Here is a 24,830-nt window from a genome sequence, read left to right as displayed (position 1 = left end):
AGGAGGAATTTTGATGAATGCCCCGTCACACATAAAGAAGACTTTATACTGCTGTTGCCGTCGTCCTGTTTCAACTATATGTGCGTGTGTGCGTGCGTTCGTGCATGCGGATGTGAATGGGATATGTTACGACTTTGGGCTTCAGATTATCCTCCTTGCATGTCATAAAGATCTAGAAATGTCTCTCTCCAAATAACTTACCTTCCTTTTCTCATGATCCAGGTGTAATCTGCAAGGTGTGTCCCCACCTGTGAAAAGGACAGAGGATGACTTTGACCCAGGTGCAAAGTACCACATCCCGAGCAACACTCCCTACATCAGGTAGGTAAAGAATGAATCCAGGAATTATTGAAAATATTTCAAGATAATTGTACTAATAGTGGTAGTAGTAGTAGTAGTAGAAGTAGTAGTCGTTGTTCTTGTTGTTGCTGTTGTTGTAGAAGTTGAACAAAAACAAAATAAGCGACGAAGCTTTTACACTGTCTGTTCAATGTTAAGTAACTTAGCACGTATAATTTGGCTCAGTTATTCAATATAATTTATGTATTCGTCAAAACTTCGAGAAATGGCTGAGAATTTTGAGGAATCTTGAAGTTGATTCTAGAATAAGCTTGTTTAAGCTGAGATGACTGTTCGTTCCATTACTGAAACACAACTTGTGTTCGTATTTGAAAGTTGTACAAAAATATTCTCCATCAGTATTTCTTATGGAAGTGTATTGAGGTGAAGAAAATAACTGATTGAACAATGTTGTTGTTTTTTTCCCTGAGATGATTCCTTTTTCATATTTTGAATTTTGTGTGTGTTAAACTGAAGCTTTTGATATGGCGACGCCCTCACGAAGATCTGTGAATGAATAATTTTATGTTCTGTATTTGTTATTAGGTTCATTCTGAGACACTGGACTTTACTTGCTAAACACCTGACCGTTAAAAATCAGTTCACGGATAGGTGTGCGCAGTTCATGTGAGGAAATAACGTTTCAGTCTATCCTGTTGAGACGGGAGGCGTAATTGGTAACATGGAAAAAAAGGTTGGCCTGGGAAGAAATACGCATGCGGACCAAAGCAGGACAGTTGCCTTGTAAAAGCAAACCATTGTATTTGTCAATCACGTGTTCACATTACCATTGGGTTGCCTGCTTCATCCATTCAGTCCCTTCAGCGCATACAAAACTGCTGCCCGACTCGTCCTCAGAAAGAAAAGATCTGAGCACATCACTCCTCTTTTGCAACATCTCCACTGGCTCCCTGTCTCACACCGAATAAAGTACAAGATCAGCACTCTATGTTGTAGATGTATTCACAAAAATGCCCCTTCCTATCTCTGTGGCTGCCTTCACCTCTACACTCCATCTCGCTCACTACGATCGGCTTCGGATCCACTCTGTTTACGCATACCCAGATTCAAACACTCGACTGTTGGCCGCCGTTCTTTCTCTGTCTCTGCACCTTGCGATTGGAATGAACTTCTTCTTTCGCTTCGTCAAGTCTCCACACTCAGCTCTTTCAAGTCTGGCCTTAAAACCCACCTCTTCCAAAAATAGCCTTCCTTGCCTGCCCTTCCTTGTCTTTAGTTTCTACAGTTTTAGAGTTATGCATGCGTGTGAATGACTGGTGCGAAAGCGCTTTAATTTGTCTCTGCACAAGATTCAGCGCTATATAAATACCATTATTATTATTATCATTATTATTTTAAAAAAATCCCTCATTTCTGAAAGGCCTTTCTGTTGACTGTATTGGTTTGAGGACGGTATGGCTGCGTATCAAGCTCCAGTGACCATCCTAAAACAATCTTCCAAAGAACTGCTGAGAGAAGCAGACTGAATGGAAGACAGGAATAAGCGGTAGACTGACAACACCGCAGAATGGACAGGAAAACCATTTTCAGATTCCCAGGCTTTGACAGACAACCGGCGAATATGGCGAACATTTCTTCTGTGCGCACCCTAGTGACTATTCACAGAATTAGAGGAGAATAAAAAGAGAAGAAAACATGTGGCCTATATGTCTTTCAAGTTTTTTAACATATATCTTAGAGCACGTATATGTGAGAACATCACCGTGTACTTTTGGTTGAAGAGAGTTTTTTTTTTCTGCACATGTGGTTAAAAGATATGTTTCTGACAGCTTTTCCCACCTGTGCCCCTGGCAGGTACTTTGTCAGCTTCGTCATCCAGTTCCAGTTCCACAAGGCGCTGTGTGAGGCGGCAGGCCACCAGGGACCACTGCACACCTGTGACATCTACAACTCCACGGAGGCTGGGGACAAACTGCGGTGAGTCTCTCACAACAGTGTGGTGATGTTGGGTGTTGGGCCTTGATGTCACGTGCAGGGCCATGATCTCACGTGCAGGGTCATGGCGCCTGTTGATGTCAGGTGCAAGGCCATGATGTTATTTGATGTCAATTTCACGCCCACGATGTAAGGTATTTAATGCCACGCGTAGGTCAATGATGTTAGCTGATGTCACGTGCAGTATCATGATGTCACGTGCACGGCCATGATGTCAGTCGACGTCACGTGCAGGGCCATGATGCCAGTCAATGTGACGTGCAGGGCCATGATGTCAGTCAATGTCACGTGCAGGACCATGATGTCAGTCGATGTCACGTTTAAGGCCATGACGTCAGTCGTTGTCACGTGCAGGGCCATGATGTCAGTCGATGTCACGTGCAGGGCCATGATGTCAGTCGATGTCACATGAAGGGCCATGATGTCAGTCCATGTCACGTGCAGGGCCATGATGTCAGTCGATGTCACGTGCAGGGCCATGATGTCAGTCAATGTCACGTGCAGGGCTGTGATGTTAGTCAATGTCACGTGCAGGGCCACGATGTCAGTCAATGTCACGTGCAGGGCCGTGATGTCAGTCAATGTCAAGGGCCATGATGTCAGTCAATGTCACGTGCAGGGCCATGATGTCAGTCAATGTCACGTGCAGGGCCATGATGTCAGTCAATGTCACGTGCAGGGCCATGATGTCAGTCAATGTCACGTGCAGGGCCATGATGTCCAAAGGTTCCTCCCAGGTGTGGACAGAACCATTCCGGGTGGTGACGGGACGGACCAAGATGAGCGCACAGCCACTGGTCCAGTACTTCCAGCCCCTGATGACCTACCTGGAGGAGGTCAACGGAGAGGACGTGGGGTGGGAGACAGGGTGTCCCGATCCCGCTACGGGTACTGCCGCCACCCAGCTGTCGTCCTGTGCGCTTCTGATGCTGGCGACTCTGATGACAGTGTTCTGTTCCTTTTAGCCACACCTTCCCTGACTGTCAGAAAGTGTGTGGGATGTTCATTGTCCTTGGAGATAATAGCAACATACACTCACTAATTAACGAGATCAATTAAACAAGAACAACGAAGAAAACATGCAGAAACAACCCCCTCAATTCCTCCCCTTTCACCCGCACCCCACACACGCACAAAGGTAAATAAAGATAGAAAAACAGCACTCCATGCACTGTGTATCAAACAAGAAATAAATCAAAACAAACAGAACAAGAAGATGTTCCCTTCATTTTTGCCAGCTCACAACAACGACAATAACAACGACAACGACGACGACGATGATGATAATAATAATAAAAAAAAAATCCTCATCATCTTCTTATTCGTCTCCTTCTCATCGTCGAACTCCATTACACAGATTCTGCCAGCTTCTCCTCTCCATTCCAGCTGTCAGCTCTGTGCTGAACATCACTTCATTTACTGAGGTTGGGTGGGGGAGTTTGAGGGAGGGCGGGAGGGGAGGGGGCGTTGTTCTGGCAGTGCTGACCGCCGTTCTCACATTTAATTGTGCTGGGTAGAGATGCCGGTGGCTCCTTCAGTATAAGTGGTACCCCCTCCTGGAAGATCTGTGCTGGACATTTCCTCTTTTCTATTATTGACTTTGTGTTCATGTCTTTTTTCTGTTCTTCCTTTACTGCTGTTTTTTTTCTGCCTTCCCAGTCCATTCCCCATTCTTTTTTGTCAGCAAGCCTTGACACTTTGTTCTTGGTCTCTCTTTTCCACAGCCTGTGATTATACTAACCTGTGCTGTGTACTCTGTAGAGTAGGTAGTGATAATGTAAACACCGGGGTGGGCACTAGATGTCCATTCTGTCGTGTCATTTACCTTTATGTCCTTTTAAGCGTACTTTTGTGCAGCTTTGGAAAATTTTTATTCATTCCTCTTTTTTTGCGATTTTTTGTAATCTGGGTTTGATAACTCAAGCGGAAGCCTAGTTTTATTTGCATTGAGCAGCTTTATGGTTAAGTTAATGTCATGAACTGTATTGGTTTGCAGGAATCTTTAATGTGAGTTTTTTGGTTAAAACCCCTTGATTGCCGTGGCACGTATTACTTAGGTGCATGGTGACGTTACTGATGACGTCATCAGAAGAGAAATGACTCTGGAAGTCTGAAACTTCATACAGTTCATCTAGAGTGGTATATCTCCAGACTATTTTCTCAGTTTTAGGTTTATTGTTTTATGGATATTGTTTCATGACTTGAAACAGCCCTTTCTACTGTTCCCCCCTACCCCTCTCGGCACTGGAGGGATATAACAGAGGACATTTTTGTCAAGTGTACATTCCTTGTATGGCCCTGTGTGATCGGCCGGCTGGACGATAAGCAATGATGTCAAGTGTCCAAATGGTGCTGGAAAGGCTCGAGACTGATGCTTGTCTGTGACTGTGAGAAGCAAAAGATGGTATGTCTGCAGTACGTTCGTTCTGTATGACTGCACTGGTCTGCTGTCAGGTGTTGAGTGTGACTTCCTTTAGTTAAGCCACGAGGATTGTATTATATTGTGTTGTGTTGCATTGCTTTGAAATGCATTGCATAGTATTGTGCTGCGTTGCATTGCGTTCTGTTAGTTTGCATTGCGTTGTATTGCATTGTAATGTATTGCATTATATTGTACTGTATCCTGCTGTATTGCTTTACCTTATGTTGTCTTGTCTTGCCTTTTGTCACAACATATTTCTCTGTTTGAAATCCGGGCAGCTATTCCAGACGAGAACTCTTTTTTTTTATATTGTTCCCGGGGGTTCTTTTACGTGCGCTAAGTGCATGCTGTACACGGGACCTCTGTTTATCGTCTCATCCGAATGACTAGCGTCCAGGCCACCACCAACGGGTCTAATGGAGAGAGGGAGTAAAAAGCCCGGTCCATATGCGTGAATCGAACCCTTGGACAGTCGCTTCCTGGTCGGGCGCATAACTACAAGGCCACCGCTTCACCTTATTGCACACAAGTGCTTCTGCCACTACTACCACTAGTTCTGTACTGTTGCTGCTGGCCTAATATGGCTCTGTTCGGATGGCTGGCCTATAGGCAACAGCGTTAAACATCACTGCTATCACTGCTACCGCTTTAGCTGGTGATGCTGTATATAATGACTGATGCTGGTCCTAAGCTTTATGAAGTCATCTCACATGCAGATTAAAAAAAAAATTCTTTTTTTCACGGAGATAAAAGAAGTGATTTCAAACAATTCCAATGTGCCACTGTAACATGAAATTGTGTTTTGATGTGTTTTGATCATAACAAGTACTAGTATGTAATCATGGAATATACTTATCGGTTGTAGAAGCAGATGTAGTTACGAAAACGAGAAAAGAAATGTGGGTTAAAAAATAGAGTGGGACTCGATTTTGTTGCCGCCTGTGTCTGATTTGGACTTGCATTTTCTCTGATTTTGTTCGCAATGCATTTTATATTGGTTGTTCAACAGCTTAGATTTGTGGATTGGATTGTTATATGATTTCACGAACAGGAATGCAATGCTGTTTATGTGTGCCTTTGACTGGTCAGTAGACGTGTTTTGACCAAAAAGCCTTGAGGTGTTTTGACTTATCACTATCAGTATTCATTTCATTTATTTATACGGCGATCGGAGTTCGAGAAGAAAAGCCATCTCTTGTTCTCAAGATACAAGGACACATGGTTCTCGTTCCACACATCACCACACTGATACGGACACGATTTTTTTTAATCCAGTTAAAAAAAACAAACACCAATATATAAGTGCATACATGTATAAAAACGATTCTGTATTGAATACACGCCATGGCCTTCATTATGGGATGGTAACCTATGAACAAATAATCCAGGGACAATATAATATTTATATAATATGTATGTTAAATAACATGAACATAACCTGAAACTGAGAACAACAACAACAAAACAATCATCAGCTCCATTTAGTATTTCTGATTCACACAGAAGAACAAATACACGCAGAAACGAGAGAGACAGACAGACAGACAGAGACTCAAGACTTTATTCCTTAAAACTTTAAAGATCAAAGGGACTGCCTGGTCTTCTGCAGTTGCAACACAGCGGCATCAAGTCATCAACACTACTACTACTACTTCTGCTACTACTACTACTACTTCTGCTGCTGCTACTACCGTTACCATAATCATAATAAAGGTGATGAAAGGAGCATGCACACACGCGCGCGCGCACAGAGGAAATATTGTATTGGATAAGCAGATATAAAGAAGACACATACAATGCAAAGAATATAAATAAATAAATAAACTATATATACAAAATTATATACATATACCTATACAATACTGTACACATACACAAAGAGAGAGAGAGAGAGAGAGGACAAGACAACTTTATTTTCGAGAATGATAATGATGTGTTTTTTCATGCAATACTACACACACACACACACACACATCTATCTATCCATCTATCTATGTGTGTGTGCAAAGAGAGAGAAAGAGAGAGAGAGCGACAGAGACAGAGCCAAGGCGTTCCGGATTTGATTTCTCCACAAATCAGCCAGGAGCATGGAAGTGTCTGTCCCCACGTGGCCACCGTGTCGAAGTAACTCGTTTCTCCTCTCCTCATGAGCACACGTCTCCATCAAGGATTTCGGTCTGTGGAGACTGATTCAGGCCCCAGGTCCATCCACACTGAACAACAACTGAACAGACGCTGCTAGTCGAACTGCTGAGCACCTTGAACCCCCGCGGACAATCACAGGTCTGTACATGAGCACATCAGCGAATAGGATTGTTTTAACCCTTTCACCGCCAGTCAATTTAGAGTACAAAATTCCCTTGTGGTATAAACACAGAAAAGACAGTAGCTAAAAATAGCTGGGGTTCCCCCTGCGATGTGTAGAAATTATGGCCTATCCTACCACCCAACATTAAGAGCTGTAAGTTCATGGATAACAGACCAAAGAATGATCACCTTTCAGTGACATGGGTCCTCTACCACGCCTGTGCATAAATGCGAGCTTGGCGGTGAAAGGGTTAAGTCCGAAGCAGATGCCATGGCAGAACCGCTCAGGTGTTGGACTTCTGACCCAGTGTACACCAGTGTTCAGGGTTCAGGGCCTGGCTACGGCATGGTGTTGTGTCAGGAAAGGCTGTGTTTATATTTCCATGCAAATATAAGGAAATAAGATGTTTTTGAAAGATACAAACATAACAGTTACACACACACATAGGTACATATAGATTTATTGTTTGAAATTAGGTATTTATTGCACTCCCTATTTGTGAAGGGTACAAATGTTGATTTTTGTTGGATACCATCCCATACTGGTTTCCGTTATAACGACCAAGCAGACAGGGCAGCAAAAAGAGGAGCAAAGAATCATACAGATAGTATAAAAGTATATTGCCCATTGTCATACAAGGAAATAAGCAATATACTAGAAAGAGACTTTTATAGTTGATGTTTTTGACTTCTTGCATTCATTATCAGTTGTTTCGCTTGTCAATTTAACGATTTCTCTTTTACGAAGTCCTTTAAGTAATTTCCTGTAATTGTATTTAGAATCTTTTTTTTAAAATTTCACCCTCATTTCACCCTCATTTGCCCAGTTTCCCCCAACCCTCCATTCATTCACATCTCCCACCCATTCTAACCGATAATACTCAAATGTATTCATAAATACTTTAACAAAATGTCTTCAATCACCGATATGTGTGACGGGACATTAAACAAAATCCCTCCCATACACTGATCACATCACCAGTCAACAAGCGCGCCATACCATTGAGCAGGACACCGGACCTTATGAGGATCTGCTGACGTCAGTTAAGAAAAGAAAGCTACGCTGGTACGGCCACGTAACGAGATCTAGTGGCCTTGCTAAAAACAGTCCTCCAAGGAACTGTCGAGGAAGGGAGACGGGGAGGGTGGGGGGGCGGGGGGGATCAGCGAGTAGGTAATTGAACTCAAGTCTGTTGTCCACCTCTACCACTAGACCCCTCTCTACTCAGCTGAGGCGAGGCGATGACAGTTGCCTGAGGTCACCCGTCAAAGCTGGTTTGGGGGCTGGCCAATGGACAAGGGATGACCAAGGTCGCCATCACCTTCTCTCCGCTACTTTCAAACTCGGCTGATATGGGTTAATAATCTGGGGCCAGCCCCGATTTCCTTTCTCGCAAGCGTGGAAGGACTGCGCTTCTCACCTCGTGTTTGGCTGTCACGTCACTGGGAATGGACGGGTCCGAGTCGCCATTCTCTTGGTAGCCTGATTCTGCAGGTGTAAGGACGGCGGCAGGAGAGCGGATGTGACTGCAGTTCCCCCTGTCCCCCTTTGCTGGTGGTAGTCTGACGTTGATTATCAGCGGTGCATGGAGACTGGCTGTCAAGTGGCCCTGAAGACGGCTGAGCTCAACTGGACTTCTTTCTCGAACAGCAGTAAGACTTCAGCGATGGCTTTCATCTTGCAATGCTTCCCACCAGCGCAACGAACAATGCCCGACTTGTGCAGACTACAGCTTTGAACAAGCCACCAGCTCATTAAGCTCAACGTGAACTGGCCACCACCACTACGGCTACGCGATTGCTTAGTTCATTGTGTTACGGCCATAGAGTGAGAGAGAGAGCGAGAGCGAGCGAGCGAGCTACCTACGTAGTTAACTAATCAGAGACCGTCCACACAACGATAATAAACAGGAACACTGTATTTGCAGTCCCTCGGTTCGCCCACTATGAAGACCTAAGAATCCTAAAAGGAGACTGTGAGGAGGAGCACTGGAGTCCAAAGCAAAGAGGTGAAGGACATGACTGTCGCAGAGCTGACCAAGTCAGAGGGACACCCTGTCTCCCACCCCACGTCCTCTCCGTTGACCTCCTCCAGGTAGGTCATCAGGGGCTGGAAGTACTGGACCAGTGGCTGTGCGCTCATCTTGGTCCGTCCCGTCATCACCCGGAATGGTTCTGTCCACACCTGGGAGGATCCTTTGGACATCATGGCCCTGCACGTGACATTGACTGACATCATGGCCCTGCACGTGACATTGACTGACATCACGGCCCTGCACGTGACATTGACTGACATCATGGCCCTGCACGTGACATTGACTGACATCATGGCCCTACACGTGACACTGACTGACATCATAGCCCTGCACGTGACACTGACTGACATCATGGCCCTGCATGTGACATTGACTGACATCATTGCCCTACACGTGACATTGCTGACATCATTGCCCTACACGTGACATAAACTGACATCATGGCCGTACACGTGACATTGACTGACATCATGGCCATGCACGTGACATAGGTGATATCATTGCCCTACACGTGACAAAAACTGACATAATGGCCCTGCACGTGACATTGATTGGCATCATTGCCCTGCATGTGACATTGACTGGCATCATTGCCCTACACGTGACATAAACTGACGTCATGGCTCTGCACGTGACATTGACTGACATCACTGCCCTACACGTGACATAAACTGACATCATGGTTCTGCACGTGACACTGACATCATGGCCCTGCACGTGACATTGACTGACATCATGGCCCTGCACGTGACATTGACTGACATCATGGCCCTACACGACATCGACTGACATCATGGCACTGTACTGACATCATGGCACTGCACGTGACATCGACTGACATCACGGCCATGTACGTGACATCGACTGACGTCATGGCCCTAAACGTGACATCATGGCCCTGCACGTGACGTGACATCATGGCCCTGCATCCGTGTCACAATGTCGCATTCACTCAAGTTCACGCGACAGGTGAGACTCGCACACAACGTGTGCATTCCGACTTCACTCCAAACCAGGGTTAAACAACAAGACTAGATACCCTCCGCCCGTCCCCCCGGCCTTCTTATTATCAGACAAGTCAAAGAAAAATTGACAAACATGTCCCCAATGTCCCTCTAGGGATAAATCATATCAACGGTGCCGCTCAGGAGACACAATCACGAATGTTTCATTCTCCATTACACTTTCACATGATGTTTTTCACAATGCTCATAGATCTTGGCATACATCTGTGGTCTTCTTTCAGTTCATCCGAAGATTATTTCTTGCAGATCTTCTCGTATGTTGAAGATGCTCAGCACTGTAAAGGCCGAATAATTTGGTCGCAAAACAGCCGCCGAGGATCCACTATTTCAACATCCCGTTCCCTAAAGCTCGACAATCTCAACATCAAGGACTTGCATTCCCTCTCAGAACATCAAGAATTCCTTGACACTAAAGAACCCCGAGGTCTGTCTATCCACCAGGGGTGACCCACACTACCGTGTGCCCGGAGTGGAATGACAACAATTTTGATGCACTTCACTATTCATCAATTCGTGAACATATATTCACCTCAGCGTCTGAAGCACGTGCACCAGTAGCATTTCTTTACGATTCCAGTTCAGACCGAACCGCAGTGACAAAGCCAAACCATACAACAAATCTTCTCTTCACAATGAAGCAACAGAATCATGACACCAACCCAAAACTCCATGTCATGACAACGTGACATAGTTGACATCATGACCCTGCACGTGAGATCATGGCCCTGCACGTGACATCAAGGCCCAACACCCAACATCACCACACTGTTGTGAGAGACTCACCGCAGTTTGTCCCCAGCCTCCGTGGAGTTGTAGATGTCACAGGTGTGCAGTGGTCCCTGGTGGCCTGCCGCCTCACACAGCGCCTTGTGGAACTGGAACTGGATGACGAAGCTGACAAAGTACCTGCCAGGGGCACAGGTGGGAAGAAAACACTGTCAGACACAACGTGCTTTAATTGATTGCTGTGCAGTGAACAGAACAAAATACCTGTCACAAACACTTGTAATAAAGGCACAGAAGTATTCTACCAGCTCCTAATGTTTAGCTATAATTGGGGGCCTGCATATCTTGGGGGGCGGGGGGTGGTGGTGGCGGAGAACAGGAAAGAAAAATCAGTGATATAGGGGTAGGCGTGCAGACACGGACATGACTTTGTACACTAAAAACAACAACAACAACAAAAGTGGTAATGGCGTAATCACATGGAAATAATATCAAGTCATCACAGCTCAGTTACTAATATGTGGCGGAGATGGGGAGGAGGGGGAACGAAGGGGCGGAGGGGGATGAGGGAGGGGGGCAGGCACGCACCCCTATCCCCAAACACACAAAAACAACAACAACAACAACAACAACAACACACACACACACACACACACAACAAAAAACAAAGAAACACACACACATACACACGCACGCGCACACACACACACACACACACACACACACACACACACACACAACAAACAAAAACACACAACAACGCGCGCGCGCACACACACACAGAAGCGCGTGCACGCACGCACGCACACACACACGCAAGCGCGTGCACGCACGCACGCACGCACACACACACACACACACACACACACCACTGAGAAGCACAGGGGATGTGATGACCTATCACCATAAAATCAACACATGTCTCTCAGAACCTGACCAGCCCATTGGGTTTATTCGAAAGGCCCGCTCTGGTTATCATTTTTCCCAAAGCAGATAATCACGGTGTAGCGTGTATGGAAATGTCGGGACCCACTGACCTACCCACCTGATGTAGGGCCTGTTGTTGGGAACGTGGTGCTTTGCACCTGGATCGAAATCGTCCTCAGTCCGTTTCACAGGTGGGGACACACCTTGCAGACCGCACCTGGAGGAATGAAATGAATGCACGGTTTAACTACTTCGTTGGTGCTGTTAATTCTAGAGCTTAGCTGCTGATAAGGAAAAAAACCCACCTCGTTGGCCATGCTGTTTGTGTGTGAAAGTAGGAAGCTGAAAGAAACTGGTGTCAGCAGTGGATCGATGGAAAGTAAAAATGGAGAAGTTCAGATCGATACTGTGGAGCAGAGCCAGCGATAATCTTGAAGCAAAGACATGAGCATTTGTATTCCATTCTTTGTTCTATTGGAAACGAGTACAGTTTATCAAGTAGAGGATTGCTGGGTTGATTTCTAGAAAATGTATAAGGCCGGCAGCAGAGTTCTTCATGTGCTGAAGGGGTTGAATGACTCAGCCAGGGCAGCCAATGAAAACAGAGTCGAGCAGAGAAAGGATGTGAGAAAAGACTAGTCTTCTGTAAAAAGTGAACGAAATGAAGAGACACGTCTGAACTCAAAGTAAGCTAGTTGGCAAGTTTTTGTGCCATGTTGTTTCAAGAAAAGATCGCTGGAGGAGGACACCAAGGTCAGGGACACAGTCAGGACACATAATCATGGATACTGTCCACGAAAACTACCTTCCCAAAAGTACACCTAGCATTGGTTCTGTCTCTGTCTTGACCTACCGTGTTTCTCAGCCTCTCCGAATAGCACAGTTAAATACAGGTTAAATGTCACATAACCTTCCACAGGCCATCGGGGCATCACATTCAACACTGGATCAGACGTCCAACGCCTGACCAGTCCACACCAGAAATCAGAGCATAATATCTGCGCAGTGTGTTAACAATGATGTGTGCTGGTGCTCTTCCTCTGATGCCCCTACCTGAGGTCCCACCAGTCCTTGTTGTAGCTGTCCGGGGTGGTGTCTCCACGGAACACGGACCAACGCCACTGGTCAATGAGGTAGCCAAAGGGCAGGAAGGCGATCTTCTGTAGTGCCATGGCCATCAGGAAACTGAGGTCCGCCTCTGGAGCCAATGCAAATCATATTACAACACATCTTTATTCATCTGACTGGAAATTGACCGTGCATCTTCAGGGTGGTCTCTCTCACCGCACACAGGGCTCAGCCCACAGTCATGCCCAATGCGTACAAAAACGTGACCTAGTTTGGACGAAATGGTCAGAAGGAAACACGAGCCAGTGAACGCGCCGTGTCGCCACTACTGCAAAGCCACACACACACACACACACACAGATTGGGATGTATCAGGCTGGTTTTGATTTTTAAGTCACAGCAACTGTTCAGCCTGATCATCTTCTATCACTAGGTCTGTACATTTTATTCGGAAATGAGCTGGGAACAGCCTGGCACTCTTACATCATTGTCGGAGAACAAAATGGAACAATAAAACTGCCAATGCTAAACATTCACAGTGACAGAGGTTCTCTTGTGACCTGGGCTCAAGGCCCAGTTTCAACATGGTGTTATGACCTTGGATAAAGGTACTTAACTGTTACTTTCAGTTTTTCCTCACTGCACCCTATGTGTTAATGGGTACCTGAGTTCGGTTATGGAAGGTTCAAACGGCGGAAGGAGAGGACTGGGCCCCGCTTTCCTATGCCGAAACCTAGACAGTGCCGAACTGACTGCCCCTGTGGCCGCACAGAGACCAAAGGACATTTAACCTGTCAACCTTTGTGAACACCCCGCAGTGACATCATTACACCAACACCTACCCTTGTCCTCCACCAGAGTAGGCAGCAGACCGATCTGATGCAGATGTTTGGGGGTCTGCACCGACAGTGAGATCGTGTCTCCCAACGCCTCGTGAAATCCTGTAACATCCTTCTGTGCCTAGGTGAAGTGGAGTGGGGAGAGAAGGGGGAGGGGGAGGAGGTGGGATTACAGAAAAAAAAATCTAGAGGAACTGAGAGGCAGAGACACTGGGGAAGGGAATTAAAAAAAGGAAGACAGAAAAATAGTCGAAGACCAGTTGAGAAGATTCGAGTTGTATTGTATCGTATCGTATCGTATCGTATTGTATTATATGTATTGTATTGTATTGTACTGTATTGCATTGTATTGCATTGCATTGTATTGTATCGTACTACATTGTAGTGTATTGTGTTGTATTGCATTGCATTCTATTATATTGCATTGTATTGTATTGTATCGCATTGTATTGAATTGTATTGTATTGTATTGCGTTGTATTATATTGTGTTACATTGTGTTGTATGGCCATATTGTACAGCATTGTATTGTATCGGATTGTATGGTATCGCATTGTATTGTATTGCATTGTGTTGCATTGTACTGTAACTACCAACATGAAATTCAGGCTGACTCCCCGGGCAGAGCGCGTCGCCACAGGGCAACAGATGGTGAACAGAGAAACTATATCTTGAGAGACATCAATGAAGGCATTAAGTCAACGAGTAAAATAGTTTTCTTGATAGCCATGGAAGGAGGTAGTCACTGGAGAAATTATATATCTTGATAGTCGCCAAAGAAGACAGTCATTAGGGAACATATGTGTCTTCTTACAGTCACCAAAGAAAATAGTTACTAGAGACAATATAAGTTTTGATAGTCACCAAAGAAGACATACAGTCTTGAAAGTCACTCACCAGAGAAAATATACGCCTTGATAGTCACCAAAGACGATAGTCACGAGAGAAATGATGCGCACAGGCAGTCACCGAAGAAGACATGTGTCGTAATCGAGACCATAGATGGTGTAAGTCACGAAGTGTCATGGGAAGAGACATGCATCTAGACAATCACAATCCACATTGTCTTTCGGATGAGACGATAAACCGAGGTCCCAAATGCAGCATGCACCCAGCGCGCTCAAAAGAACTCACGGCAACAAAAGGGTTGTTTCTGGCAAAATTTTGTGGGAAATCTCTTTTTTTGATAGCAAAAGGAATGTATTTGCACGCAGGAAGAAAGGAAAGAAAAAATATGAGAGGGTCTGCACTGCAACAACGCGATCTTCCCGGGGAAAGCAGACAGAATTCTACACAGAGAAATCTGATATACAATGAAATACAATGCTGTATAATACAATACAAAACATCATTATCATGTAAATCCGTCGCACATGAAAAAGGCACCAGTGACTCCAGAGATGAGAACGCAGCCCAAAGGCAAACACACGCACAAATACGGCGGTGTTGCGGCATGTATTGTCGCCCCTGCATGGATTGTCGCCGGAGACAATTCGTGCAGCCCTCACTGCATGTATTGTCACCCCTCTGTATTGTTGCTGTTGTTGTTGTTGTGTGCGTGTGTTCGTGTGAACACGTGCGTATGAGATTGTCGTGTGCTTGTTTGTGTGAGTGTATGCGTGCGCGTGTATTTCGTGTGTGTGTGTGTGTGTGTGTGTGATTACATTCGTGTTTATGTAAAAGGGGTGGGAGAGGGGGTATAATATGTGCAAGTGTATTTGGCGTGTGTGCGTATGTGTGTGTGAGTGTGCGTGCATGTTTGCGTGCAGATGTGTGTGTGTGTGTGTGTGTGTGTGTGTCAACGACTTTACGCTGGGCCGTAACAGTTACGTCACAACTCCTCACCCACTCCTCAAACAGCACCAGGGCGACAATAATCATGCGCAGTGAGGGCTGCACGCATTGTCACCGGCGACAATTCATGCAGGGGCGACAATCCATGCAGGGGCGACAATACATGCCGCAACAAGCCGCACTGTGGGCATTCAACAGCAGATGATAGGTCTCGTCTCCTCTCTATTGCGGGATTGGCGTCTCTGGTCAAGGCTCTGAAGACGCTTCCTCCTCAACTACCAGAATTCTCTTGTATAGAATAGGGCAGAATAGAACAGAATAGAAATGAATAAACCACATACCTGGGTTGGCCCCGCCTCTGAAGATGAAGGGCAGGTGGTTATAGTGCAGGTAATACTCCACGTGGCCCATCTCGTGGTGAGCCGTGTTGAAGTGATACAGGGTCAGCTTCGTGCACTGCTTTATTCTGTGGACGGTTCAGCTTCCCTCTCAAAGAGGTGTTCAACATGTGCGGACTCATCTATACACGCTACATCAAATACACTGTTGAACAACAGAAACAAATAGCAGATTCCTGTTTTTCGCATAAACACAATGCATTGAGTCTGCCATGTGTTTGTGTAAATCATTGACATAAAATGAAATTATTACCCCCAAAAATAATTACAAAAAAAACACAAGTATATGCACAAAAATAAATGTGGTGAAAGGTACGTCGAAGACAAATGATTGAAAACACACACACACACACACACACACACACACACACACATACGCACACACGCATACACGCAGACACACACGCACACACACACGCACCCCCCACCCACACACGCACACACACACACGCACACACACATATATACACACACGCGCGCGCGCACACACACACATACATACATACACACATACACGCACACACACAAACGCGCGCGCGCGCACACACACACACACACACATACACACGCACACACACAGGCTTCACCTGTAATGGAAGGCAACAGCACAACATTCGAATGTGACCCATCACGTCCAGAACATCACCACAATCCTTCATCACCATTTACTGGACAGTGTCACCCCTCATCATCATCGTAATGGTATTCTCGTTTTCACTGTCATCACACTCATCGTCATCATCCTCATCACCATCATCATATGTGATGACCCTGGTCGAGACTGAGAGAAGAGTGAAAGAGAGGCTGAGAGAGGTAGAGAAAGGGTCTATCTTAACTTGAATGAACACACTGTGATTAAATTAACCATCAAACCTTTATATCCGAGTTTGCTTTGACCTGATGACCTGGGCTGGGTTGCACGAGCGAACTCAGCAACACTAAGGTTGCTCATCGTTAATCAAGAAAGTTCCCAACTCCACGGTAAAATCCGTATACTCAGGAACATTTTAAAATCTAAGCAAACTTAAAGCTGCAAAGATCGCCTCGTACAATCTGGCTCTGTTCCCTTCTCCAATGATTGTGTTGTGTTGTGTTGTGTTGTGTTGTGTTGTGTTGTGTTGCGTTGTGTTGTGTTGCAATGTGTTGTGTTGTGTTGCGTTGCGTTGTGATGTGTTGCAATGTGTTGTGTTGTGTTGCGTTGCGTTGTGTTGTGTTGCAATGTGTTGTGATGTGTTGCGTTGTGTTACAATGTGTTGTGTTGTGTTGTATTGCGTTGCAATGTGTTGTGTTTTGTTGCATTGCGTTGCGCTGTGTTGCGTTGCGTTGTGTTGCAATGTGTTGTGCTGCAATGTGTTGTATTGCAATATGTCGTGTTGCGTTATGTATTGTTTTGTGAAGTTTTGTTGCGTTGTGTTGTGTTGCGTTACGTTGTGTTGTGTTACTTTATGTTACACCAGTTTCTCTGTTTGAATTTCGGACCGTTCATCCCGGGGAAGAACACCTCGCCACGTTGCAGCGCCACCCTTCTTTCTTTCTTTCTTTCTCTTTGCAAGTACATCGATTTACTATCAAAGAAGAGGAGGTGAAAATCTGGGACTGGAACCCGTGAACACTCGCATCTTGGTCGGGCACATAACCACCAGGCCACCGCTGCATACCTGAAGTCCGGTCACATACCTGTAGTCCACACCGTTGTGGAAGTCCCAAGCGGAAGCGTGACAGACGACATCCCGACCGTCCTTGGGTTTCTCCAGCATGGACTTGTTCCAGAATGCCTCTGGCATCGGCTCCAGACCCAGGGAAACGAAGAAGTCCTCTGCTACTTCAAAAATCTTCCGTGCTGTATAACCCTGCAAAGTGGGACGAGCTGTTGGCAATGTGTATCTTTTTGTAACGTTTTGAATCTCGATTTGGGGGGTAGCTGCATTGTTCGTATACATTTTTTTGGTATTTGCCTTGTTCATATTAAATATTTGCATTGTTCATATACAAAAAGACATAGAAAATAAAAAGCGCAATTGAAAAGTATATTCTGTTTTATATCTATTCATCCAGAATATGGCGTTTGTGTGTCAAATTCGCGCATATGGCTAAGAAAACGAATTATGTACCTTTGCTAGATTCATATGATAAAGTCATATGTGGACTGAAGCCTGTAAAAGGACAAGTATAAATATGATGAGAAAAAAGTCCACACCCCACAGAGGACAAAAAAAAGGAAAAAAAGAAAAACAAGATAATAATCATTAAATATGTCACCCCACCTCCCCCCTCCCCCTCCACCAAAAAAAAATCTATAACATGTATCAACGTATCAAACAGTAAAGAGAGAGAGAGAGAGAGAGAGAGAGAGAGAGAGAGGGGGGGGGGGGTCTGACCTGTTCCACCAGCCGTGCTGTGATATCCCTGGAGGGTTTCCCCGGGAAAGGCATCACCATGTCCTGCACGTTGTCCCACTCCTGGGCCCACATGTTGCCTGCACAGTTCACTTTCAAGCTGGTGTCTAAGCGTGCCGCCTGATCCATATACGCTACACCACATCTGCTTTAGGGAAGAGAAAAAGCGGGAGTAGATGCCTGACATTCACAAAAATCGAACGCGTTGGTGAGGCCATGAGAACCAACCCCAGGTTTGTGTGACACATTTCAGTATAAAATGTACAGCCGGCCACCCAGTCGTATGGTATACTGCCAGTACTATGCATCAGTGCAAGACCTTTTAGCCCTTCCAATACCGATGAGGAGCACACGTTGTTTTAAATGTAATATAAATTGGTACACTAACCACACTGACAATCAGTAGAAGTCCTTTTGAATGTGACTTGAAATGGTACGCCAAGTACACAGAGTGTAAATCCTTTTGTCAGTGATATAATTTGGTACACTAACCACTTTGACAATCAATTCAAGTCCTTTTAAATGTGGTATGAACTGGAATACTAGTCAACTTCCTTGCCGATTATTGTAAGTCCTCAAACGCTGATGATCAGAGACTGCCAGTCATGGCAACTTTCCCAGTCTGTAATCAACAATGAAAGTCAAAATGAAATACATCCACAACAGTAACGATAGAAAGAACATATTTGAGAACTTTACATCCATTCTGAACAATACAGGGACGTGTTCACTGAGGGGTACACAGAAGGCAGTGCAGTTTCATGTTCAGTTTCAAGGAGGCGTGAAAGCGTGCGGACCGATCCGAATACGGTGCATCACATGTGTTTGGAGGGTGAGGGGGCGTGGGGGGGTGCGGGGAAGGAGGGCTGATACCTGATCTGTACCTGAACTCCACGCGAGTTAGGTCTTGAGAGTCTGCTGGATTCTACAGGAATGAAAAGACGTATCAAAGAAATAAAACAAAATGCAAGTAACAAAAATTAAAACTAAACAAGTGAATATAAAGACAAATAGCTGACCCAAGAGATGAGCAGGGATGTGACCAGAGGAAGGGAACACGTCTTCTCCATACTGTTTCTTCAGACGACGTCGGACATAGGCGTGTAGCTGTTTGTAAAAAGGCTTCAGTTCTTCAAACAAGGCACCAACGTCCTGCTCGAACGTGTCAGACTCGTACTGTGACTTCCAGTATTCCCCTGTATCTGCATAGCCTGTGAACACACACACACACACATACATAAATACACACAAACAAACAGACACACATATGCATACACGAATACATAACGAATGCACACACACACACACACACACACACACACACACACACACACACACACGCATAAATCTATTGTGACAAAAAGAGTTCATACCAACGTATCAAATAGTAAAAAGACAAAAAAAAAAACACACAAAAAAACACAAAAAAACAAACAAACAGCAACAACAAAAACAAACACCCCCCCCCCAAAAAAACAACAACAACAACAACAACAAACAAACAAACAAACAAAAAAACAAACAACAACAACAAGAACAACAACCCCAAAAAGTCTTGCGAATCCCAGCCAAGGAAGAACAAAGGGGCATTCGAATGACAAAAAAATCTCCATGTTCGTTAACGCATGTGATAAATCCAAAACTCTGGTTGACAACTGACAGCTGAATGCTGAAAGGTTTTACACAGGTACAAACAGGTACCTAAAGTCCTCACGGCCTCGTTGCTAAGGGAGACTAACTGGGCGTAGAATTGTCTCATCTTCTTCCCGGTCTCGTCACGCCACAACGTCCACAGGCGGCGCAGCAGCTTCTCGTCTCGGGAAATCTCGAGAAGGCTGTTGATATCTGTTGGCAAGATGCAACAAAGCCGCAGAAGCTTACTATGACGATGTTGAAAAAATGATCATATCTGATACACAGACTTCACCGAAAGTGAAAGACTTAAGGGCATTAAGAGTATATACCACATGCAAAAAAACAGCTAAAAATGAAATGATATTAATAAATATAATAAAATAAACAGATGAATAAATCCATCAAAAATGTATGTATAAAAGAGAGATAGATACACGAAAGATACATAGAAGGAAATGACTGGACTAAAAGATCAAGCGACCAAGCCCCCCCCCACACCCCCACCCCCCCCCACCCCCCACCCCCAACCACCCGCAAATTTAAAAAAAAAAGAACAAAAAAAGAAAAAAAAGAAAAAAAAAAGGAGAAAAAAAAGACGCTGTCGTTTCCATTAATCATAATCTCTGAAGAGGACCTATAAACGACGACATTTCTCATCCACGTGGATCACATTTCACAACGCACAGCTTTCTACAGACTTTCTCCGTTTGATTGAAATAAAAGATAAAAAGTGTCCACGACATAAAAGAAGAGAAAGCCCGGAATCATGCACCTAGGTCGAATGGCGCAGTGGCCGAATGGTTAGAGCGCTGGAATAACGCCCCAATTTCCTGGGTTCGATTCCCGGTTTCGGTGTACCTGGTGGGTTAAGGTGGAGATTCTTCCGATTTCCCAAAGTCAACATACTGCAGGCCTGCTATTGCTTGAACCACCTTGGTGTGTATACGCATGCATAAAATCAAGTACCTACGTTAAAGATCCTGTTATCCATGTCAAGCATTCGGTAGGTTGTAGAAACAATAACATGCCCAGCATGCATACCTCCCGAAAACGAAGTATGGCTGTCTGCATGGCGAGGTAAAAATGGCCATACACGTAAAAGCCACTGCACTTAGGAGTTGCAGTTCACGAAGGCAGAAGAAGAAGAAGACAATGACAATGACAAATGTTTTAATAATGTAGAATGGATAAGCTGGAAGCTTCTTTACACCATGCCCTCACACACGCATACTTGCTTATTGCTTATATTGCTTATACATACGCACAATATAATGAATGAAATAAGTGTGAATAAATAAATGACATAGAACAAATCAAACAGATAACAATAGATACATCGACGGATGAATCATAGTCTACAACAAGAAGAAGGAGACAATGATGATGATGATGGAAGAGGAGGAGGAGGAGAAGAAGACGAACCAGCACCTGGCTCAAAGGGCACGCAGTAGCTCTCGTTCAGACACAATTTGGCGGTGCTGTAGATCGTACTCATGTCGGTCAACACCTCACTCAGCTGTTGCACACACACACACACACACACATATATATATATATATATGTACTCTCACACACACACACACACACACACACACACACACACACATATATATATATATATAGTCTCCTTATCAAACGGTCCAATAAGCAAGTACTTCTAAATGTAGGATTTTTTGTCTTATTTTTTAGATATAAAATTCACGAACGTCAAATATCAAAGCAATCAAAATCGCACACGTTTTTCACACACACACGCGCGCGCGCGCGCGCGCGCACACACACACACACGCACACATACTATGAAATTGAAACTGAATCTTTATTTCTTGCACAGTTTCATGTCTGTGGAACGAGCGAGCACGCGCGTGCGTGCGTGCGTGCGTGCGTGCAATCACCTGTTCCAGCTTGCTGATATCTTTCAGAGCGGCCGTGCCAATATCCTGGATGAAGGCCAACTGACGCTTCATGGAGGGAGGAAAGTCGGTGGTGTTGAACTGGGCAGCCAGGTGTGACATGTTCTGCTTCCACAGGTCTAGCCGCAAAATTGCTGCTTGCTGTTTCGACACAGAAAGGAAGGAAGGAAGGAAGGAAGGAAGGGAGAAAGAAAGGAAGGAAATAGGGAAGGGAGGGAGGAAGGGGGAGAGGAAGGAAGAAAGAAAGCAAGGAAGGAAGGGAGACAGGAAGGAAGGAGGGAAGGAAGGGAGGAAGAAAGAAAGGAAGAAAGGGAGGGAGGGAGGAAGGAAGAAAATAAGGGAGGAAAGAAGACAGGAAGGAAGGAAGGAAGGAAGGAAGGAAAGGAGACAGGGAGGAAGGAAGACAGGAAGGGAGGGAGGAAGACAGGAAGGGAGGGAGGAAGAGAGACATGAAGGAAGGAAGGGAGGAAGGAAAGAAGACAGGAAGGGAGGGAGGAAGAGAGACATGAAGGAAGGAAGGGAGGAAGGAAAGAAGACAGGAAGGCAGGAAGGAAGGAAGGCAGGAAAGAAGACAGGAAGGAAGACAGGAAGGGAGGAAGACAGGAAGGGAGGAAGACAGGAAGGAAGGAAGGAAAGTGTTTGATACATGAAAAGGTATGAACGTAAGCACTGACATATTCCACACACGCACACACACACACAGACACAGACACACACACACACACACACACACACACAGATATATATATATATATGGAGAGAGAGAGAGAGAACAACACAATTAATGTTTTATTTAACAAAAGCCTCAGGAGCCCATCAGTCAATGGAGGAACATATAAAAAACGGGACATGAACATGCATCATTATCATAAACAATATCTAATTCAAAAAGAAAAGAAAAAAAGAAGAAGAAGAAAAGAAAAAAAAGGAACTGTCTTTCCTCTTGAATGGGACCGTTTGTTCGTTCGACCTTTTCCCTTTTTTTATTGTAAGTAGGCCAACATATCATGTTTGCCTAGCTCTCTCTTTGCCTCTGTGTGTGTGTGTGTGTGTGTGTGTGTGTGTGTGTGTGTGTGTGTGTGTGTGTGTGTGTGTGTGAATTTTGCGAAAACGTATGTATGTGTGTGTCACGTGCGTGCGTGACTACGTGAGTGCGTGCGATCGCGTGTGTCAGTGTGTGTGTGTCAGTGTGTGTGTGTGTGTGTGTGTCAGTGTGTGTGAGCGTGTGTGTGTGTGTGTGTGTACATGTGTGTGTGTGTGTGTGTGTGTGTGTGTGTGTGTGCATGCTTAAGCATGCGTGTATGCATGTGTGTGTATGTATGTCTGTGCATGTGTATATGGGTGAGAATGCGCGGGCGACGGAGTGGGTGGTTGGATGAGCACAATAAAGAATCAATTTTCCTCTAAGAAAAGAACAGCAACAACAACAAGAACAGCAACAGCAACAACAACAAGAACAACAACAGCAACAACAACAGCAACAACAACAGCAACAACAAGAACAACAGCAACAACAACAAGAACAACAACAAGAACAACAACAGCAACAACAACAAGAACAACAACAAGAACAACAGCAACAACAACAAGAACAACAAAAACTTACTACCGCCTGCTGATTTTCAGCGGTGATATTCGTCTTGTAGGCCCAGCTCTTTCCAACCGCGTCCGGAATGATGACACCGGCCTGTCTTTCATACAGATCTAGGAATTTCTGGGCATCCGCCTGGTTACTGTTGGTGCCTTCCGCGCTGACTACCCCCACTCCCACCATCACCACCATCACCGTGACCGCCACCAACAGTACAATTGGTGACATCCCAGATGACGTCATGACTATCACAACAAAGAAACGGTGGCTGTGTGAGGTGAGTTAGAACGATTTCTTCCGAAATGTTCTGCAGACATTAGTTTCAGAAAGAAGAAAAAGAAGAAGAAGGGGAAAAAACAACAACAACAACAAAAAAACCCAGCCCCAACAGAAGTCAAAACTATGTTACATTTCTTCATGCTCATCTTATGCCGATCCAACATGTAATTATAATCCTTTACATTGTTTAAAACACACACACACACACACACACACACACACACACACACACACACACACAAGACAGACAGAAAGAAAGAAGTAACAACAACAACAACAAAAGAAAAAAAAGGCCGGTGAAGTAGCGTGGCGGGACTACAGGTTAATCAAAGTTTGTGTATTGAGTGACGCTTTCGATATGTGTAATATCACGATACATTCCTATATTAGTGTCCTAGATTCGTGAATATTCAAAGCGGCGATATCACCTATTGCAAATGTTGTGACCCATTTCTGTGTATTCATTAAAAAAGAAAAAAAGAAAAACAACTATCTTCAGTGTTTTTGTACTTAATTTTGATATGAATTCGGTCTCAATACTACTGTGTAGCCATCTTCCCAGGTGCACAAAGTCGTCAGCAGTATTACGTTCATTCAGGTTTGAATCGACAATTACCGGGTCATTTCGCCTCGTTTTCAAGCCTTAATCTTGATCAGAAGAGTGGAACGCACGCCACACGACATTCTACACACGCCTGAGAAGCAAAACGTACGAATCCGTTTCGTTGAAAATACGACCTAGAATTTAGCATACTTAAGGCAGGAAATAGTATCCTGAGTGATATCTCTCGATAAATGCAACATCACCCATTAAAGCCCGTACACACCCCACTCAGTCATCATCACCTTTGATCGGAAACTGCTCACAACAGCAGTCTCTCTCTCACACACACATACACACTCACAAGACAGCAAAGCAGCATCAACAGCAGCCTAACCTGTTTACACAACAGCACTGCACAAACTTTCAGTTGCTGAGTCCATGTGGCGGCTTCAAGTTGCTCCCTCCCTCCCCACTCCCCACGAGCTTTGCCGCCTCCCCGTCCCCCCACCCCCCGCCAACCTCCCACCCCCAACCCTATCCCTCCGGAACCCTTACATATTCCCTACCACAAGTATCCACTCGTGCTGTTGTCGGCTACCGAGATTTGCAGTGTGGGGCAAAGATGTTGCGGCCGTG

General features: G+C 45.0%; 2 protein-coding genes across 3 annotated transcripts in view; one reads left to right on the top strand and one right to left on the bottom strand.

Moving 5' to 3' along the window:
* The window catches only part of LOC143279957 (angiotensin-converting enzyme-like), a 39,038-nt gene extending 35,456 nt beyond the window's left edge, over positions 1-3,582 (top strand). The window contains exons 12-14 of the mRNA XM_076584334.1: positions 223-321; positions 2,155-2,277; positions 3,005-3,582. Coding sequence (XP_076440449.1) covers positions 223-321; positions 2,155-2,277; positions 3,005-3,260 — 478 coding nt within the window. The 3' untranslated portion in view covers positions 3,261-3,582. The remainder of the gene's footprint in view (positions 1-222; positions 322-2,154; positions 2,278-3,004) is intronic.
* Positions 3,583-7,910: 4,328 nt separating this feature from the next.
* LOC143279956 (angiotensin-converting enzyme-like) lies at positions 7,911-24,605 on the bottom strand. Of its 2 annotated transcripts, XM_076584332.1 has the most exons (14): positions 24,497-24,605; positions 23,387-23,616; positions 21,763-21,921; positions 21,296-21,383; positions 19,934-20,077; positions 19,252-19,443; positions 18,215-18,312; positions 17,514-17,686; positions 15,780-15,904; positions 13,649-13,747; positions 12,792-12,936; positions 11,857-11,955; positions 10,869-10,991; positions 7,911-9,237 (listed from the first exon to the last, which is right to left on the bottom strand). In XM_076584332.1, exons 2-14 carry the CDS (start codon positions 23,612-23,614, stop codon positions 8,988-8,990), a joined length of 1,923 nt encoding a protein of 640 aa, XP_076440447.1. In that variant the 5' UTR covers positions 23,615-23,616; positions 24,497-24,605; the 3' UTR covers positions 7,911-8,987. The 2 variants fall into 2 exon arrangements, with proteins under 2 accessions (XP_076440447.1, XP_076440448.1); XM_076584333.1 differs by lacking the exon at positions 13,649-13,747.
* Positions 24,606-24,830: the final 225 nt, after the last annotated feature.

The sequence above is a fragment of the Babylonia areolata genome, chromosome 3, assembly GCF_041734735.1.
Source record: "Babylonia areolata isolate BAREFJ2019XMU chromosome 3, ASM4173473v1, whole genome shotgun sequence".
NCBI lineage: Eukaryota > Metazoa > Mollusca > Gastropoda > Neogastropoda > Buccinidae > Babylonia > Babylonia areolata.
This window is presented reverse-complemented; position numbering and strand designations above follow the sequence as displayed.